Genomic DNA, 20,098 nt, shown 5'->3' on the forward strand with positions numbered 1-20,098 from the left:
GGCCTGTCAACCTTATTTTGGGTCGAGGACCGAATGGGACTACACGTCACTGTATTATATACACCGATCAGCCACAACATTAAAACCACCTGCCTAATATTGTGTAGGTCCCCCTCGTGCCACCATAACAGCACCAACCCACATCTCAGAATAGCGTTCTGAGATGCTATTCTTCTCACCACAATTGTACAGAGCGGTTATATGAGTTACTGTAGACTTTGTCAGTTCGAACCAGTCTGATCATTCTCTGTTGACCTCTCTCATCAACAAGGCATTTCCATCCACAGAACTGCCCCTCACTGAATGTTTTTGGTTTTTGGCACCATTCGGAGTAAATTCTAGAGACTGTTGGACATGAAAATCCCAGGAGCTCAGCAATGACAGAAATCCTCACACCGGCACCATTAAACTTAAAATGTTTATCTTCCCTGCTGTTGCTAAAAAACATAATCATACCAATGTAATAGGCTAAATCAGCATGAATGTTGTTACGTTTTTTTGGTCCCCCTCAAATCATCTCATGGGCATGTTTGACACCCCTGATTTAACTGCTTGTGTTGTATGGATGAGGTTTATTCTGACTGTCTGTTCTTTTTGGAGCTTCAAAAGTCAGATCACCATCCACTTGCATTTTAAGTATCTACTGAGCTAAGATATTTTTCTACAAGTGTGTTCTGCTGAAGAAAGAAAGTCATACACATTTGGCATTCCATGAGGGTGAGTAAATGATGAGAGAATTTTTATTTTTGGGTGAACTAACCCTTTAACATTCGGACTAGCATCTCCTTTTGTGTTTCACGGAAGAAAGAAAGTCATATGTGTTTGGACTAACATAAGGGTAAACAATAGGACATAATTTGAATTTTGGGTGAACCATCCCTTTAATATTTAATCATTGAAAAACAATTAAATCATCTCAAGGCAAGCTAAAGCATTGACCATCTTTAACATATCAGCTTTCACAGATTGGAGAATCTTCATATACAGTGGATTGTTGGGTTCTTTTCCATTCTGATCATTTCCGTATGACTGCCTGTAAGTGTTGAAGCTGAGCCCGGTTTACACTGCCACCCCCACAGACGATCATCACCAGCGGGCCTAGAGGTTTAGGAAGGCGTCCCTCCTCCTGTAGCCTTTGGATAACACCACTGTACACTGCAGACAGCGCAGCGCCACAGGCTAGCTCCACCAACACACGCTCCTCATCTACATATGCACACACAGAGAAATACAAACACATTCCTAAGATTGGAGTCATTCAAAGCAAGATTTGCAGTTATTGAACTGTTTTTGATCCCAAAAATAATGGTTATCAGTTGGTGTGTATGGACCCAAAATGGGCCGCAGGTCTGTTCTGAAACAATGCTTATTGAAAAATAAAATGCAACTAACCATTCATAGTTATGGTAGCAAAATAAATAGGCTCATTGACTTAAAAAGAGGAGACAACTCTTCTTATATAGGCCTATTGTATTGTTAATGTCAAAGGTTGTGCTATCAGACTCGGGTATTTTGGCACAAATTCATCAGTAACAAAGTAGAAGCTAACCAATTAGGCAGATGCCAACATTGACAATATCAATAATTTATCCATAAATATAATATCAATACATTTTATTGTTTGATTTTAGGACATGTATTTTGTACAAAACAAAAGGTAGCGAATTCAGTCACCACTTGACACAATGTACAATCTGGGTCCAAACTCAATTGAGAAACACTGCTCTAAACCATAGCGACAAGCTTACCCAGGAACAGTTCCATTGCCTCCAGAGCCTGTAGATCTGTCACTACCTCTGAAATGACAGTGGACCGTTTGCTGTATTCAAACGCCTGTTTGCATGCTGTCTTTGCTCCCAGACACGTTGCTTCACTAGCAAGCAGTTCAAGCACAGTGAATTGCAGAAACATTCACACAGGACATGAAACAGTGCCAACTCTTCAACTCTTTTTTAAACTTTTCAAATTCAATACGATTTCTTATCTTATACCTTGTAATGTCCGGCAGTGTAACCAGCTCTCCGGCTTTAAGGGCGACATTGAGACAATCTGCACCAACAGTCTCCATACAGAGGACAGGCACACTGCCCCAGCCCACCTCATCCAGCCCCTGCATCACCCCACAAAACAGACCTCCGCCCCCAACGGACAGCACTATAGCTCCTGGTTTGGTTGGCAATGAGGCCTTGAGTTCATGTACGATACTGGTATGACCTTTCCTATGAGACAGGTTGAGTAACATTTGCATTCTTCTTCAATGGGCTTTTTTGGGGGAGGGTAATGTCTTTTGACAATTTTGCTAGGGTTGGTCCCCAAGGATTGTGTTTTGGCAACCCCACTCCGCTCACCTGGCCATTATATCTATGAACTCACCAGATTAGTGGATGGTTGAATGGTGGTATCACAGTAAGACCTTCACTTTCAGCCAATCGAATCGCCTCTGCATTTGCATCATCCCAAACCTAACACAACAAAAATGGATGAAGTCATCTGGAGTATATCACTAGTAAGGAAAAAAATATATATATAATGCCATATCTAGAAAGAGGCTTTTAGTATATCAGTGCTGGTACTCTGCTCTTGCCTTGCCCGCAACTTTGACCATAGCCCCCTGGTCCTTTAGTTTCTGCACTACCAGTAGGGGTGTTGCTGAGGGCAAAACAATGGTTGCTGGAAGGTTGAGTTTTCTTGCTGCATATGCTGTGGCCAAACCAGCATTGCCACCTACATACAGACAGAGAGAGTCAATACAATAAAACTAATATACTAATGGAAACACACTTGTTTTATAATTTCACTCACCAGAAGAACAAACCACACCGTTCGACTTGGTGGAACTTGCAACCTTGTAATGGAAGAAAAATGCATTTCAATCTTTATCAGAACGGCCAACATGCAACGCTTCCTTAAATGAGCGCTAGAGGACAGTACGAACACATAATGCACGTACGGGACGTAAACAGTTTCACGTCGTTTGATATCATAATGCACATACATTTTATATAATCTAAAGTTGATCTTAAAATGCAACATCATGCATTATAACAGTAGGGATATATGTAGACCCAAAAAACATTTAATACTCAAATTCATCAAGGTGCTTAATTTTAAGAAATGCAACTATATTTTCCTCACATTTTGACACATGTATCCTATTCCGCGTATTTTGAAGGAACCGGTGGGCTGTGAGCTCTCCATCTTCAAATACACGGAGCTCCCCATTCGCTTAGACATGTCCGTGCTCTCGAGCAGTGGCGTGACAACGTGAAATCCAACTTGCTTTGACATTGTGCGCAAAATTTTCTGAATGCTAACAGTTAATCAGGGAAGAAGTGGAGAAATGCGGTTACGGTAGGTTAATTATCTCAGAGCTGTCAAAATTGAGATGAGCATTGCCTGTTGAAAGATTTTTACAGTTCCCTTGCAATCCAGTACACTTGACATTGCGTCTGGAAGCTGACGCTATGGGGAGTGACCTAGCTTCTACATGACCAAGTTGAACCTTTCCACAATAACGCCAGGATTGGTTATGGTGTTTTGAACAGAATTGGCTCAGTTGGTTTTGAACACCATATTACAGGCTACAGCGCCATCCACAAGATGCCTTTGCACTGAAATGTGTTCAGGAAGTGGTGCTTTTCACAGGCAAAGACCAAGTGAACTGACCCATACCTGAAATACTACATTTCTTAATATCTACTATATCTGCTTATCACGCATGTGAAACTGACACCTCTATAGGAAAACATGACTTAATCGTAATTCCTAGGGGGGCGGGACGGCTAAATCCCCCTCGCCCGGCTACAGTCCCAATTTAGGGACTAACTTGGTCCTAAAAGTGCTTGCAGGGCTTCCCTTCGAGCCTCTGGATTATGTTGAATTGCGTGTGCTTTCTCTTAAGACTGCATTACTGCTGGCTTTGGCCTCAGTAATATGGGTTGGTAATTTGCAAGCACTGTCAGTTGACAATTCATGTCTGGAGTTTGGTCCAGGTCTTTCAAAACCACTGTCAAACTCAGAAAAGACTATGTGCCTAAGGTGTTAACCACATGCTTTAGAGCGCGGGACTGTTCACCTTCAAAACATTTTCCCTATAAATATTTAGTTTTATTCGTTCATTTCATTATTCCGATCACCCTAGCTTACGAGTCGCCCAATTGGTGTTAAAGTACACTCAACTAGAGGCGTGTTCCCCTCCTGGCTGACCATGAGGGTCATTCACTTGCAGCATACTCATGTCGCTGTCCCACGAGACTGCGGCATCATGTTTCCTCTCTAGGAAGGTTATGTCATGTAGTGCAGCATGATGTGAATCTGTTCCCCATAGCGTCAGCTTCCTGATGCAATATCAAGTGTATTACATATGTAATGTCTTGGTTAAGTATTTAACCTAGCTTCCCTGAGACGAAAGGAATGAGACATTGCTTAAACTGGCTGCACTATAGACTTTTCTGAGGAATGGTGTTTGCGCACCCAATTTTATACTGGACTGCTTCGCGCCTAAAAGGGTGGGTCTTAAACACCATAGCCAATCTTGGCATTATTGTAGAAAGGTTTCAACTAGGTCATGTAGATGGACACTCCCCATAGTGTCAGCTTCCTGGCGCAATGTCTCGTTCCCTTCATCTCAGGCAAACAAAACATATGTAACAGACAATTTCCTACATTTCCATGCTAAAGTATTACCTCGCGAGGTAATCGTTTGGTCAGTTTTCTCAAAAACAATTCAGAAACATAATATGTAAAATGTAATTCTTATTTAGCAGTCTCGTTATAGTGTACGTACCTATTCCAAGGTGGTTTCAAGAACTTGAGTGTTGTCTAGAAGTTCAAAGTTCCCTTGCTGACAGTAAAGTTATTGAGCATGAACTAATGCCCTGGATAGCAAGATAAAAATGACAGCTTGCGAAATTATGTAATATTGGTTAAACCCAAGTAAGTTAGTCATTTATGAGAGACAGTAAACTGTAAACTTGTCCTTAGTGAGAACCCTGAGTCTAAATTGCCATTACCCTTTCAACAAAGTACTGAGGCAGTACATGATACATGGTAGAGTAATACCATACTTTGATATTCAATGGAACTGAATGATTACCTTATTCGTACACCAAGTTATTTACATGGTATTTCAATGAATATTCTGATGTTATGGTAAACTTCCAACCATGGTATTGCCTTGATACATGTCCTAAATCCATGGTGTTGTCTTAGTATCATGCACTTTTTGTGGGTGTACCTTGTTCCAGATCACAAAATGTTTTATTGTTTGCCTCCTACATACACATGGGCTAATGTTTTAACACAGTAAACACAGGCTGTAAAATACTTGAGTCAATACAACATGTGAGTTTGTCCCAATACGGAAATTTTATTGAGCACATATACATGGCATTTCGCATAAATGTCTCTTGCCTGCCTGTTTGACAGCCATATTGTATCAAGCTTTTTTAAGTATTTCATTTTATATTCACTAAATAAACAATCCTTAAAATGGGAAACGTTTATGTAGCATAAAAAAATAAAGCCTAACTTAAATTAAGTTTAGGAATACAGATCCATGTGATATGTTGTCAATATCCCCTGGTTGATGGAAAAAAAACACCTCTACAATAGTTTTTTGTCATCACTTTTCTTTATGCATCCTCTTAAAACTCAATTTCTCACACACAACAACAAAATGTAATCTCCTCAGACCCAAAAATATCCTCCACATACAAAAATATACACGTTTTCATTCTAGACCACTTCCTTATTATCCAATTGCAGCTTGACCAGCCTCAATGCCTCTTTTTAACACTTTCTAGCACCTTCCTTCCTTTTCCCTGAATCAGCCACTTCCTAACCATGGTAAATGAAACATCAGTTCCTACAGTTTCCTTTTCAACTTGAATCCCAATGAAAAATGGAATCCTAGATCGCACAGTCTGCCGCCAACTGTTTTCATCACATTCACGTCGCACTTTGAAAGTCACATCCAGCTGACATGCACCCACATACTCAGGAGGTTTACACTGTGTGAAAGGATAGAAAAGCTAACATGTTCCTCAACAGAGATATGGGTAAGAGGGACACTGCAAAAACATCACATCAAAGTGATGAATAAAATCTGGGATGCAAATGGAAGACTGCTGATTTCCCCACTCTTGGGTAACCATCTTGTCCGGCTCCAGACGTGCTCCATCATCTTGTCACCTTGTAGGATCTGTGTTGTGATGGTCAAGACAGGTCAGAGTGCCAACCCACAGCTTCATGCCAAGTGCTGTTATAGGAGCTAGCTCTGTCTCTTTTGGCCACCTATGCCAAGGAACGTTGCCTGGGTTTGATCCTAGGATACAGCTATAATGAAAGCAGAGAGCAACTATTCAAGAAATGGACAATCTTTAACATTTTTAAAAGGTTTAATTTTTTTCTGTCACATAGAGATCTTTAAAAATAAGTGCATGAATTATATATGAGAAAAAATGTAACTAAAGTTCAAAATTTTACTGCAAAGTAAATGCACAATGTGAATTGATGAAGTGAATGTGTGCATATATGTAGGTGTCTTACCCCTAATAAGTTGCGAGGTACATAGCCCTCCTTGTCATTAAACTTGGCCCACCACCACTCGGTCTCACAGTCATCTCTACGGCTCATCACGGTGAGAGGGTCGCCCTCATGGAAGGACAGCTCATCTGTACTCTGAGCCTCATAGTCCCACAGTGCATAAACCATTCCTTTATTCATTACGCCCAGCTTCTCCTGCACACCTGAGAGAAAAATATAGACATTACTCCAAGTCTTTCCAAAATATTAAGTCACTACACTAGGAATACACACTTAACAATAAGAATTATCAGACCAGAATGTTTTTAGATATTACCATATAGAAACTGTGAGCACTGGATGTAGCCCTCCTCCATCTCCTCACACTTGTCTGCTGCAGTCTCTACGTCACTAATTGTAGTGGCAAAAATGGCAGCTCCAGACTCCACTAGCAGCTTGCAGAGATGAACATTGTTGCATGAGGCTGCGCAGTGCAGAGGGGTCCTGATACAAAACACAGTTAGTCCACAGCAATACTATTTTTCATTTATAGTAATTCTGTTAAATTTCCTTCATATACAAACATTTTACATTATTCATGAGTGAAAATTATACATCTGTACAATAGAGGCCTGCACAAGCCTTAAAATGAAACTGATGATACCATCAGATTTTAAGCCCGAACCCGACCTGAACCGAACCCGATATTGTTTTTTATCCTCTTTTCTCCCCAATTTCGCATGCCCAATTCCCACTGCTTACTAGGTACTCGTGGTGGCGAGGTTACTCACCTCAATCCGGGTGGCGGAGGACAAGTCTCAGTTGCCTCCGCTTCTGAAATTGTCAGCCCACACATCTTGTCACATGGCTCGCTGTGCATGACACCGCAGAGACTTATAATATGTGGAGGCTCATGCTTTTCTCCATGATTCTTAGGAGACCTGGCTGGAGTCACTCAGCACACCCTGGATTCGAACTCGTGACTCCAGGGGTGGTATTTAGTGTCAATACTCGGTGAGCTACTCAGGCCCCACTATCTAATTTCTTCTAGCAAGTACTGTTGCAATAAGCTGTATTTTATGTAATCAATTAGGCAACATTCGTAACAGTACATACACATATTTAACAAGGCACGGCAGCCCCTCAGTACACTAGAGCATTGCGTTTCTGTTTATTTGCTGAAGCTTCTCTTGGTGCAGAACAATCTGGAATAATATGAAACAATGCAACAGTCCCCTCTTTGGAGACTGAACTTGTTCAGAACATTGAATCTTTGTGACAACTGTGCAAAAAACAAACAATCTAGACGCAGCGCAAAGGGCGCAGATGTCTCAACATACTTTTTAACTTGAAATGGTGTTTAAACACGTTTAAAGACGCTGAAGAAAAAGCAAGCGTGATGCAAATGTCAAAGACATTTGTCCAGCATATGTTTACATAGGAAAACAATGGGAAAACTGAACAGACACACACAAAAACACATTCCAAAAACGGGTTCTCAGGTCCCGTCAGACCTGGGTTGGTTTGCAGACCTCTACTGTACAATATAAAATTAAATCAAATTTCAATAGTACCTAACACAGATTAAATGATTGCTGTAATATTAGTAATATTTCTTAAGATACCTATATAATAAAAGTATTAGTTCTTACCATCCGTCACTGTCTGCTGCATTGACATTGACCCCAAAGTCCAGCAGGAACTTCACAATATGGTGGTGACCTGCACAAACTGCGTTATGGAGGGGGGTGATACCCTCATCATTTGGAGTGCTGGGATTATCCACCTGAGGAAGGAGCCAACAAAAACAACAAACACAAACTGTTGGCGATCTACAGTACTTCGGAAGCTCTTTCAAATTATATGTTGTAGATGAAAGTGGTCTGAGGTAGCTGAATGGTACCTCATAGATAATCCTTTGCACCAAGTCAAATTCGCCCTCAAGAGATGCATCCAAAAGCAGTGCAAGAGGATTGAACTTTACTCTCAGGCCGTGTCCTGTCCGCTCAGATCCCGGCTTCTTCAGGTTGGTGCGCTTGACCTGTAATGTGAAAAATTATTTCAGTTCATATTTGTAGAATAAAATATTCAAGAGCTTGAGATTCTTCTTAGATGAGAACAAGAAAAGCCCTTATTCAACATGTCTATAAGCACCATCGGTCAAAACTGTTCTGAGAACGGTGAGTAAAAGTTCCAGTAGCATTTCCACTAAGCACAGTTTGATAAGGAATGATTCACGCCAGCCTGTATATCTCAGTATGGTTAGCTAACCATACTCAGAACAGAGAACCGTTCTGCCGAACGTCTGTGGTGACGTGGCATCTCACGATTGGTCACTTGCTTAGTCAGTACATTCTATTACTTATTTCACAGTACCCTAGTAAAAAAAGAAACCATAACCACATCGAGAACCATTCAGACTGAAGGTGGATAAGTGGCTTTTGAGTCAAATAATGGACAAGTACCATTTCTAAGATATGCTTAATAATCAAGCCAACAAGCTTAGTGTCAACTCACCATAGACACACATGGAGAAGTGTCTGACTGTGTTGTGGTGTCCTGCTCTGCAGGAGAGTGGGCCTCTGGTACTGAGCTATGTTGTGTGCCTGTAACACTGGTGTGGTTGTTGTTATGATTGTCCTCAGGGGTGTCCTTAATTGAAGGGCCTAAGGCATCAGCAGACTGAGTTCCCGCTGATTCTGTGGATGTATGCGTCAGCTGGTTTTCATTGGCATTTGCTGTTGGTGATGCAGAAGAGGTGGTAGGAGTGTCTGGGATGTTAGTCTCTGCTGAAGGTCCAGCTAACATGTTCAACTCCTTCTGGTTTCCATTGGCAGTGTCCACATCACCCAGGACTGTGGCCATGTAGCTAAGAGGACTGTCAGGCTGGTAGAAAGGTGTACCACTCACTCCACCCTCAATACCCCCTGCAAGGGTGTTGAAGCGCTGATATAAAAGCTTCTGAATGTTAGGCCCACTGGGTCCTTCTGGCTCTGTGATGGAGCTTCGCTTCTTCAATGGTCGAGGAGCATTGGCTAATTTCCTTCTCAGCACCTCTAGGTCTATGTCACTTTGGTAACGGAGAGGAGAGTGGGCCACAGGGGTCAGTTTGGTTGGGCTTAGAGGGCGAGGGATGTTATCCACAATGGGTGGATGGAGGGGAGCACTCTCTTGGTCAGCTTCCCTGTCCACTTCATCTCTGGAGGACTGGTAGGGGGGAACTGGGGACGGAGAGGTGGAGCCCGGTAGGAGTGGTTTTCCGTATACTGGAGACCAGTGAAAAGAAAGCACATTTAAAAGAAAGGAACATAAAAAATGTCAGTGTGTGGATTAAGCTTAAATGCATCACTTTTTACCTGCTTTGACAGCAGCCTTGCTACTACTGGAGTAGTTTTTGGCAGTAGACTGCTGCAGGTACATGTTGTAAATGGAACTGGAGTTCATAGTGGCAGGGCCTCTCCTTGGAGACTGAGGCCGAGACCCTCTGTCTGGAATAAAGGGATGCACCGCCACAGCCAGAGGAGGCTCTCTCCTCTCACCCTGAGGAAAGAGAGCTGACCCGGGCGTGGGGCTGGGCGGCACTGTTATTCGCTGTTGGATCTGCTGTGAGGGGGAACCTGCTCTCTGCCAGGCTAAGGTACCAGGAGCAGAGCGGGGCAAAGAGCTAGTGGCACAGACTATGGAGTGATGGCCTGCACTGGGATAGGTTCCATAGATGGGTGGAGGCTGTTTAGACAATGCTGTTACTGTCCCCAACAACTTAGGGGCTTCCTGCAAAGAGATGAAACAATAAGTTAACCACGGATTCAAAGATGTCTTCCATAAGAAAACTTACTACTTAAGCTGTAGGAGACATTAGTGAGCACTATATAATCTCACCTTGTCTGAGGTACCCATCTTACTGGTGTGATCTTGTCTTGTGTCCTTCCAGTCTGGGGGTTTCAGAAGAACCCTGCTATTGCTGAAGGAGGGCCAGTTTGCATCATTAGCTGTAGGGAGCACAGCAGTATACCATATGAGTTTGGTGGAAAGAGACAGAAATGTGTATGCTCTTTCTCAAGTCAGCCTCATTATGGCACAGACTGACCTGCTCATAGGGTCATTAAAGCAGGAGATGAGTCTCAAATGGGACAACACTCACATCTCTGACACCTGTGACATAAGGACACTTCTAATCAGGGGTTTGAGTGGGGGTGTATTTCTGTCCTGTCCTCTGCTCAGATACTGCTCTCTCTGGGTTAAATGGATTACTAAGCCTATGTGTCCAAGTCCATTGCTTTGCTTGTCAAAGCCACAGGCGATGACGCATGTTTATCCTGTCTGTCTGACAGACACCCAGTCAAACTAACGGCCAAGATGAATGCCAAGTCCAACAAAGTAGAATTGCAGTGAAGGAAAGGATTAAAGCGGATCAGAAATTGGGTTTTCTTTTCTCTAAATAGGTAAAATTTGTATACTATTATAAAGGTTGAAATGAATACTGCTTTGCTATGTATTCTTTAGGCAATGCTGACATTTTCATGACTGCTTTATAAAAAAAAATGTGTTACATAATTGTTTCTTTTATTTCCATTCCTGTGGATTGCTCTGTAGGGATACATTAAGTGAAGTTATTTTTAAGCCGAAAAATAGGTGGGGCTCAAATTGCTGTTTTGTGTACTTAGTGTGTCAGTAACCATGTGGTAATCTCATATACTGTAAACTGTATAAGACTTACTTCATAGGTACTGACAAACCAAGTGCAAGCTGGTGTTCATTTCGTTGTAGCTATAATAGGTCAGTCTATGTGTGTGAAATTTATGATCAAATTATTTCAATGTATTTATTATGTTCAGTATCAACTGCTGCAATTTATGTAGATTTAAATATATACTGTATATATAAAAATATCTGATTATTTAGAACATCTGCCGATACCAATACAGTTACTGTAGTTTGGCTGTTCTGCTTTTTATGCTACCTTGTCAAATCATTGATAATTAATAGAACAACTTTAAAAGAAATTTAAATAAATGTATTCTCTATTGCGGAGAGTAGCATGAGCCTCCACATGAAGTCTCCGCGGTGTCATGCACAACGAGCCGCATGATAAGATGCATGGATTGACTGTCTCGGAAGCGGAGGCAACTGAGACTTGTCCTCTGCCACCCAGATTGAGGTGAGTAACCACGCAACCACAAGGAATTACTAATTAGTGGGAATTGGGCATTCCAAATTGGGAGAAATGTGGATAAAAAAAAAACAATTGGCAGATGTTCGATAATGCAGATAATATATATTGGTGCATAGTTTTTTATCATTTATTTTCTTAATTGTCTAATCATGGCAAACACAAGCAAATCTCTGTACAGTAAAAAGAATTCCAACCTTATTTTAAATTGTACATGTTATGCTGGTCAGAGATTTTCTCCTGCTGTCAAGCCCAAACACTCACTAGTGGTAAAGTTGGAGTCTGTGGGGGCCTCGGGCCCCTCTCTAGAGTCTGAGAATGGCACCAGAGGGTCCACTATGATGTCTAAGTCTGAGACCTTCCATGGGCCAGCAGGCATCCTCACCCTGTCTTCGTCTGTGCCGCCGCCCCACATACGTGGCACACAAGCATGACAAAGGAATACAATGGGAGGAGAACAGTTGAAAGACATGAGAGAATGAAAAAGCATGTTAGCAATTAAAAAAAGTTTTTTCTTTTAGTATGAAGTTGATGAGAAAATCTGAGTAAAGACATGTTTCAAAACTGTCTTTAGGAGCTCCTCCTTTTAGATGGAAAGTAACGCTACAATCCTTGTTAAAACCTTATTGTTAGCTTGACTATAATGTCAAGAATGATAAAAGATTTGCTACTATGATTTTTTGGGGGAAATGAGAAAAGAATATACAGAAAATTAAACTAAGCTGAATGAGAGGTTATACAGAAATAGTGAGAAAGAAGATTAATTTTTAACAAGGAAAGTAAAGCAGCAGCTTGGTGCTTGATGCTGAGTGATGGATTTCCACAGCCTTCAAGGCTCAAGCATAATGATCGGATGCATCTCTCATCTTCTCAGTTGTAATATCCCACTGAAAGGGATCTTGACCTCTTGTAAACCTGTTTGATGCTTGTTTTAGAAGAGGCTGTTTATATGGACACATTTTCAGACACTGGTGAGTGAGGCTGCTTGTTGCAATCCAGGGAAGTGGCAAGGGTAAAATAAGGATAAGGGGAAAACACTGACCTGACTTGGACCGAGCATGGTTGATTGTTGAAGGAGCAGAGAGTGACTGTGGCTTTAGGGGATCGGGAGGTAAATTGTAGCCTCCTTCTTGTCGCCCAGGCATCGGGACCTGGATGTAGGGACAGACTGCTGCCACCCGGCCAGAGCTGCCTGAGGAGGGCTGAGGGGAGGGTGGGCCACTCATTCGGCCAAGCTGTGGAGAAAAGCAATGTCCATTCAGACCACAATTAAATTAATGCACCTAGTTTTCGCCTTAAAAAAATATGCTGCAATTGGCAGGCAACTAGTATCTATTAGCAAACAGCCTTGAATATAACTATGTATGCATCTATTGAGACAATAATCCTATATTTATGTTGAATCAAATTATTTGAGCTTAAGTGGCATGGTTTAATCAATTCAAGTGTGCATCTTTAAACAGTAAATATGCAATGATTTATGATGCAGCTCAATGTAACTTAACAGTGCATCTGGTGCTTGTGGCTAACTTCACATATGGGCTGCAATGACTTAGCAGGCCTGTTCTTTTTTACATGCCTCTGCTTTTTTCTTGTAGAGACGCTCTCTGAGGTCCCCGATACGCTTGTCCATCATGGTCACCTCCATGTTACGCTTATTAAGCATGTCTTTGTGTTGCTGTAGCTTGCTGTTCTGTTCCTGATTTAGCTTGTTTCGGATCTAAATGTTAATACAAACATGCATGTGTTACACACACATTTACAGAATTGATTATTATGTGAATATATCTGTTGGAATATGTTCCTGTTTTATCAAATGTGAAACAGTTCATGCAACTAATATCTTTGGAGTTTGAAAACATGCTTAATTATCGTAATATTTAATGTGATATCTCTTTGGGGCACAAACCATAGCACTAAAAACTTTACAGAGAGTAGATTTGGGTGGAAATGTTTTTTAAATAAATAAAGAGCAAAACAGGAAACTGCATCAAAGTCAATTCAGTAATTCACAGGGGAAGGAAAGTATTTAGATGATCAAAAAGCATGAATGGATTAAAGAATCTCTATTTCCTATTACTGTTTTCCCACAAAAGTCAAATATCTAAGATAAAATAAGATAAAAAAAAACAGTATATATATATATATATATATATATATATATATATATATATATATATATATACATACATAGATAAGTTTAGTCTAAAGCACAAAAATACATACTTGCAGTTCTTGGTAGAGTTTACGTAGTTCCAGCGCAGCATTGCAGGTCATCGGTCCCCCCAGAGGCTGCAGCCCGTTCAGACGCCCCCGTCGCAGATCATCTAGCTGCTGCGTGAGATGATCCACCTTTTGCATGGCCGACTGTAGCTCTGCCTGCTTTTCCTGGAACAGGCTGCTAACATGCTCAATTTCTGCAGCTGATAGACATACACATAGCATTCCGATAATAGATCCAATCTATGTGAATGCATGGGTCACTGTTTATATGCTTCATACATAAGTTAGCGCCTGTGGATTTGTGGAGTGGGTGTGTGTGTGGGAGTGAGGTCCAGGATAAATTTCTACTTGATCTAAGATGTCCACTCCCCAAGGTCACATATCATAAGCCAGTTCATGAGCAGTGCAACAAATTCTAAATAGAGAGGAATGATATTGTGATCTTTGTTTTTAATCCCATAAATGTTGTAATGGGAGAGAAAACATCCAAAGGCTCTTCCACACCCCTGCTGGAACACTCGTTGTTTCACAGTTCAGAGATGCTCCAACTGACTGATCCACTGCCAGGAACACAGAGGGAGTGGACGGCAAAAGCAACTGGAGCAGAGGATGAAATTTCACTGTACTCTCTAACAATGGTATTAAACTGTTAACTTCAGAGAGCTTCAATGGCATTAAAACATATTTGGACATTTTAAAAATGTATGAATGCCATTTCAGATAACTATATATATTGCATTTGATGAATGATTCACTAAAAGAGTACGTTTTTTAGGTATGCAGGTGAGTATGAACAGATACCGGATATACTTCATCCAGGAACGTGGACAGTGTCCCTTGACTTGAGTATAAGATGTAGTAACAACAACCATGAAAATTACCTACTATGGTTTTGTTAAACAAGCTCTATTTAAGCACAAGGAACAACTTTCTTGGTACAGTGCATCCGGAAAGTATTCACAGCGCTTCACTTTTTCCACATTTTGTTATGTTACAGCCTTATTCCAAAATTGATTAAAATCATTATTTTCTTCAAAATTCTACAAAAATACCCCATAATGACAACGTGAAAGAAGTTTGTTTGAAATCTTTGCAAATTTATTAAAAATAAAAAACTAAATAAATCACATGTAGGCTACATAAGTATTCACAGCCTTTGCCATGACACTCAGATTGAGCTCAGGTGCATCCTGTTTCCACTGCTCATCCTTGAGATGTTTCTAAAATTTGATTTGAGTCCACCTGTGGTAAATTCAGTTGATTGGACATGATTTTGAAAGGCACAGACCTGTCTATATAAGGTCCCACAGATACCAGTGCATGTCAGAGCACAAACCAAGTCTTGAAGTCTAAGGAATTGTCTGTAGACCTCCGAGACAGGATTGTATCAAGGCACAGATCTGGGGAAGGGTACAGAAAAGTTTCTGCAGCATTGAAGGTCCCAATGAGCACAGTGGCCTCCATCATTCATAAATGGAAGAAGTTTGGAACAACCAGGACTCTTCCTAGAGCTGGCCGCCTGGCCAAACTGAGCGATCGGGCGAGAAGGACCTTAGTCAGGTAGGTGACCAAGAACCCGATGCTCACTCTTACAGAGCTCCAGCTGAGTTTGCCAAAAGCCACCTGAAGGACTCTCACACCATGAGAAACAAAATTTTCTGGTCCGATGAAACAAAGATTGAACTCTTTGTGGAAAAATGTAAGCGCTGTGAATACTTTCCGGATGCACTGTATATATACTGTAGTACTTACAACTGAAAAGAGCCGCCCGACTCAAGGTTCTCTAAAAAGTTTTTTATCCAGCATTTTAAATGAGAAGTATCCTCAGCTTCAGAGGTATTGTGGGATATCCGGAAATATCTGGCTTACTGTTTTATGAATACTGAGTATTTGGACATACTACACCATTAGCATACTGTTTTTTGCATACTATGTACCCGTAGAAGGAAGTATGCATATTCGGAATCATGGTTCACAAAGGTTTCTCAGGTGTAATTCACAACATTAACTATGGACGTGTTGGTCCTAATTTTGATCATTATCTCATATATTGTTTTATCATTTAAAACCAAACAACTTCTATTGGTGAAATGTTTTGCTAGGAAGTGTGGCTAAAGAGGCCAATATAATTTTGGAGATATTTTGTTTGTGCACAGACTTAATGGAGACAAACTGGTCTGACTAATCAGTCCAACCCACAATATCCTTTCCAGTGTTAAAGCTTGGACAGTGGAGTTTAAGTCAAACTGTGATCCCTGCTATAATCTGACCCGTACAACTATGTCTCTAGCATAGTCACAGTTTTTCTGAATTGCTAAAACACTAAACCCCAAATGCTCAGTGGCCTAAACCCAATTGTCGAATCAATCACTGAAGATTGAACCAGAAGAGTCAGGGGTTTTGTGAATGTAGTTGGAAGATTTGGTTTTGTGTTTAAAGTTGTGAGAAAATGGGCGAAGGTTTCAAGAAATGTGTTTTAGCAATTCAGAATAACTAAGTCTGTTGACATTGACATGGCTGTACAGAGGTTGCCGTACATACAGAGGTTGCCGTTGATGAGTTTGCTGTAGTCCACTTGGCCCCTCATGGCACGGACCTTCTTTAGTTTGGCTTCCTGACTGTCCACCCTTTCTCTCAACTTCTGGAGCTTCTCGCTATCGGACACTGAGTGGCTCTGATGGGGATCCTGCTGCTTTAGATACCGCAAGCGCTGCTCCTAAACATAAGATGGGAAAGGAGAGGAGAGGGTAACAGTCAATTTCATTCAGGGAGGGAATGTAGACATGCTCCACATATCTTCAAAAAACACACACGTAACATTAGAGATAGACAGATGACAAGTTTAATGAAATCTTTAACCAATATTTTCACTTTTCACATAAACAGTTATCAAACTCTTAGAAGTTAGACATAGACCAAAACAAAGATGAACGCAGATATTTGAAGATAAATTGTACCAAATACATATACAATTTTAAGTTGCATTAATTAAGGCAAGAGATTTAGACCAGTTATAGTTTTTTTAGTAAAAGTTCAATTCATTTGGAAATCGTAAAAATTATATAAATCATAATTATAATGAACTCAGTGTTCATCTTAAACTGCACACTGTCATATTAACAACCATCCAGTCTGATTTATATCTCACATGCCATTAGTAAACAAAACACAGTAACAATACTTGATTCATGGCTAAATTAATGTTTTTGATTCACTAAAAATAATTGGCTGATTATAAGAGTCTTTTTTCGGTAGGAAGCGTATGTTTTTCAGGGTAGATTCAAAAGAACAAGCTCAGAGTCATTCCTTCGGGAATAGGGATACACTGTTCGCACAGCAGATTCAAAAGAACAAGCTCAGAGTCATTAATTCGGGAATAGGGATACACTGTTCGCACAGCAGATTCAAAAGAACAAGCTCAGAGTCATTAATTCGGGAATAGGGATACACTGTTCGCACAGCAGATTCAAAAGAACAAGCTCAGAGTCATTCATTCGGGAATTGCAGCAGATTTAGTAGCGCTGCTGCAGCGCCTCTGAATGGTAGGGCACGAAATACTGTATTTTAGCATGGTGTTGCATGCACACAAGGCACGTTCAAGAACCATTAATGGAACATAATGTTATGAAAATCATGGAAAGTCATAAAAATGGATCTCATAAAGCAGGTACTTTATCGTCAGAGGTTAGTGATGAATTATTTAGTTATTTTTGTATCTTAAAATAAACTAAAACTTTACATTTGTTCTGTCCATTGGTTATCAGACACTTATACAATATATTCACTTAAATAATCAATATCCGTATTAGTCATCAAAAAGGTCAATCTCTACATAACACACCACTTCAATCAAAAACAGTCCTTTCACACACCTCACTGCGCACATTGGAGAGCTGAGAGAACACAAATGGGAAAAAACAGTGAAAGGAAAAACAGGAGTATGTAATAAAAGAACATCAGACTTATTTTTACATTTCAGTGCTGCTTAAGAATAGGCTATGATTTAACATCAGTGGACTATTTTATATTTAGCATCTTACTACAGAAAATCAAACTGTAATTACTCCAACTGTATGAAATCTTAAAAAAAGGAAGATACTACAAAAAAGTGAATGTATGATGAATGGGACTGAAATAGAAAGAACAGGCGGACATGCTGACTAGCACTTTCAGGTCTGCTTCAGAATGAGCAAATACAAAGCCAGGCCAAACAGACGAAGAGCGTTGACTCAACAAAATCCAGTGTTAAATGAACGAACGAATGAACAAAGCGAGCTTTTGAACTGCAGAGCTACTACATTTACAGTTACAAACTGTAATGTTTGTTTAAACTTATATGCACTTTTTTGTTTTTTGGTACACTATGTTAAAACTGCAAGAGAATATAAAGTATCTGCATTTTGTTGTCCTAAACAATGTTGCAGAAATGTCAATGAAAAATCCCCAAATCTTATCATAAATCCACCCAAATGGATCTACTAGCAATCTAAAACCAATATCTAATCAGCAAACACCTCTAAAAGAAATGCGTTTTTACCTTGTGTCTGGTGAGTGGATTACCTCTTGAAATTACTTGTTTACAAAGTACACATAGTTACGTATACTGAAACTGTATAATAAATTAACTTAAGAGAACACAGCTAGCCATCAAATGTCCAAAATATTCAGAGACTTTTTCCCGGGAACTGACTAAGTGACGAACCAACGTACACGCACGCTCAAACTCCAGTGGTCTTAATGCCCACCCTCTTCCTGACAGCTGCAGTTCCATGCTGATCTAATTTCCTGTGTCAATGGAGTCCTTTTCCTGTTGTTAAGGAAATTTGTGTCCAAGCAACACGCACAGCTGACCCCCTAAACTGACCTAAGTGTGATATACATCAACAATCACAATTATTCTCAAAACACAATATCAAAAGAGTCGAATAACCCTAATGACGTCAGGCTCAAGTAAGTTGCACATTTAATATGCAATCCATTAAAAAGGCTGCATTAAAAAGGCTTACCATTGTCACATGGAACTACGGAGTAGGAGTTCAATTAATGAAACGTCACAATACATGCACTCCAGATGATACGACCATGTGTTTATGTATGCCCCTTATGAATGTGTGCATACACCTGCTTATGTTAAAGAAGGACACTGGGTCCCTAATGTGTAAAGTCAGCACAGCTACAGAGAACTAAATAGATATTTAACAGATATATGAAAAAAGACAAAATTCTCAAATGAAAGCTTCATGTTTTGGCCCTATATAAAAGTGCAAAGGTTTTGTCAAAGAATGGACATGAAATAGTCAACTTTTTGTCTGCCTAACAGTTATATAAGAATAAGAGGCAAATGATCTGAAGACACATGAATAACTAAAGAGATATGAGGCTTCACATGGTGACACTTACCTTAGCTATCAGAATCTGCTGCTGTGCTTCGATCTGCTGCTGCTGTCGCATTGCCATCTCCTGCAGCTCTGATAGTGTCAACTCCACACGTGGATTACCCACCTACACACACATACACACACACACACACACACACACACTTGTTGTGTTTCCATGTTTTATGGGGACTTTCCATAGACATAATGGTTTTTATACTGTACAAACTTTATATTCTATCCCCTAAACCTAACCCTACCCCTAAACCTAACCTTCACAGAAAACTTTCTGCATTTTTACATTTTCAAAAAACATAATTTAGTATGATTTATAAGCTGTTTTCCTCATGGGGACCGACAAAATGTCCCCACAAGGTCAAACATTTCGGGTTTTACTATCCTTATGGGGACATTTGGTCCCCACAAAGTGATAAATACACGCACACACACACACACACACACACACACACACACACACAGTATCATAGAATTAGCATTGCACAGATTAAGACTGAACTTCACTTCAATATAAATACAAAATGGATTAATTTAAGTCAAAGTTTGTAACAAAATCTTTACAATGTATCATCCATAAAATGTTAGAATTAAAAATGGGAAAGATTGGGTTGAAATTAGTGGACAACAGTTCTACAATGGCTAATGTTGGTATTTATTTTACATAATATTTACTTCTTTTTTTTTAAAGAAAAGTGAAAATCAACATCATGCCACAAATGCTGTCGACTGAGCTTAACTTGTATTGAACCCAGAATATTCCTTTCAACTTACAAATGGACATAATTAT

The 20,098-nt window shown here is 40.2% G+C and overlaps 2 protein-coding genes across 6 annotated transcripts in view; both read right to left on the bottom strand.

Annotated features, from left to right (window-relative positions):
* Nucleotides 1-173: 173 nt before the first annotated feature.
* LOC127662421 (serine dehydratase-like) lies at nucleotides 174-4,835 on the bottom strand. Of its 2 annotated transcripts, XM_052153583.1 has the most exons (8): nucleotides 4,787-4,835; nucleotides 3,136-3,310; nucleotides 2,803-2,845; nucleotides 2,585-2,724; nucleotides 2,374-2,462; nucleotides 1,992-2,219; nucleotides 1,749-1,873; nucleotides 174-1,206 (listed from the first exon to the last, which is right to left on the bottom strand). In XM_052153583.1, exons 2-8 carry the CDS (start codon nucleotides 3,286-3,288, stop codon nucleotides 1,016-1,018), a joined length of 969 nt encoding a protein of 322 aa, XP_052009543.1. In that variant the 5' UTR covers nucleotides 3,289-3,310; nucleotides 4,787-4,835; the 3' UTR covers nucleotides 174-1,015. The 2 variants fall into 2 exon arrangements, with proteins under 2 accessions (XP_052009543.1, XP_052009542.1); XM_052153582.1 differs by lacking the exon at nucleotides 4,787-4,835 and having other exon boundaries at nucleotides 3,136-3,448.
* A 520-nt stretch (nucleotides 4,836-5,355) lies between these two features.
* Nucleotides 5,356-20,098, bottom strand: part of LOC127662604 (apoptosis-stimulating of p53 protein 1-like) — a 34,968-nt gene continuing 20,225 nt past the window's right edge. For 2 of the 4 annotated variants that reach the window (XM_052153872.1, XM_052153874.1), the window contains 14 exons: nucleotides 19,319-19,420; nucleotides 16,460-16,634; nucleotides 13,922-14,118; nucleotides 13,275-13,415; nucleotides 12,738-12,930; nucleotides 11,960-12,091; nucleotides 10,405-10,514; nucleotides 9,882-10,296; nucleotides 9,043-9,791; nucleotides 8,429-8,566; nucleotides 8,178-8,311; nucleotides 6,863-7,029; nucleotides 6,550-6,749; nucleotides 5,356-6,336 (listed from right to left, as the gene is read on the bottom strand). In XM_052153872.1, the coding sequence (XP_052009832.1) occupies nucleotides 6,295-6,336; nucleotides 6,550-6,749; nucleotides 6,863-7,029; nucleotides 8,178-8,311; nucleotides 8,429-8,566; nucleotides 9,043-9,791; nucleotides 9,882-10,296; nucleotides 10,405-10,514; nucleotides 11,960-12,091; nucleotides 12,738-12,930; nucleotides 13,275-13,415; nucleotides 13,922-14,118; nucleotides 16,460-16,634; nucleotides 19,319-19,420 (2,895 nt within the window). In that variant the 3' untranslated portion in view covers nucleotides 5,356-6,294. Of the gene's footprint in view, nucleotides 6,337-6,549; nucleotides 6,750-6,862; nucleotides 7,030-8,177; nucleotides 8,312-8,428; nucleotides 8,567-9,042; nucleotides 9,792-9,881; nucleotides 10,297-10,404; nucleotides 10,515-11,959; nucleotides 12,092-12,737; nucleotides 12,931-13,274; nucleotides 13,416-13,921; nucleotides 14,119-16,459; nucleotides 16,635-17,790; nucleotides 17,812-19,318; nucleotides 19,421-20,098 lie in introns of all 4 variants that reach the window. The other 2 variants (XM_052153871.1, XM_052153873.1) reach the window with 2 other exon arrangements.

This window comes from Xyrauchen texanus, chromosome 22 (genome assembly GCF_025860055.1).
Source record: "Xyrauchen texanus isolate HMW12.3.18 chromosome 22, RBS_HiC_50CHRs, whole genome shotgun sequence".
NCBI lineage: Eukaryota > Metazoa > Chordata > Actinopteri > Cypriniformes > Catostomidae > Xyrauchen > Xyrauchen texanus.

Excerpts from the sequence above, each read along its gene's own strand:
- LOC127662421 (XM_052153583.1), bottom strand. The coding sequence starts at position 3,288 with ATGTCAAAGCAAGTTGGATTTCACGTTGTCACGCCACTGCTCGAGAGC. Across the intron at positions 2,846-3,135 it reads TAGGATACATGTGTCAAAAT|GTTGCAAGTTCCACCAAGTC; the intron begins GTGAGGAAAATA and ends TTCCATTACAAG. Across the intron at positions 2,725-2,802 it reads CGGTGTGGTTTGTTCTTCTG|GTGGCAATGCTGGTTTGGCC; the intron begins GTGAGTGAAATT and ends GTCTGTATGTAG.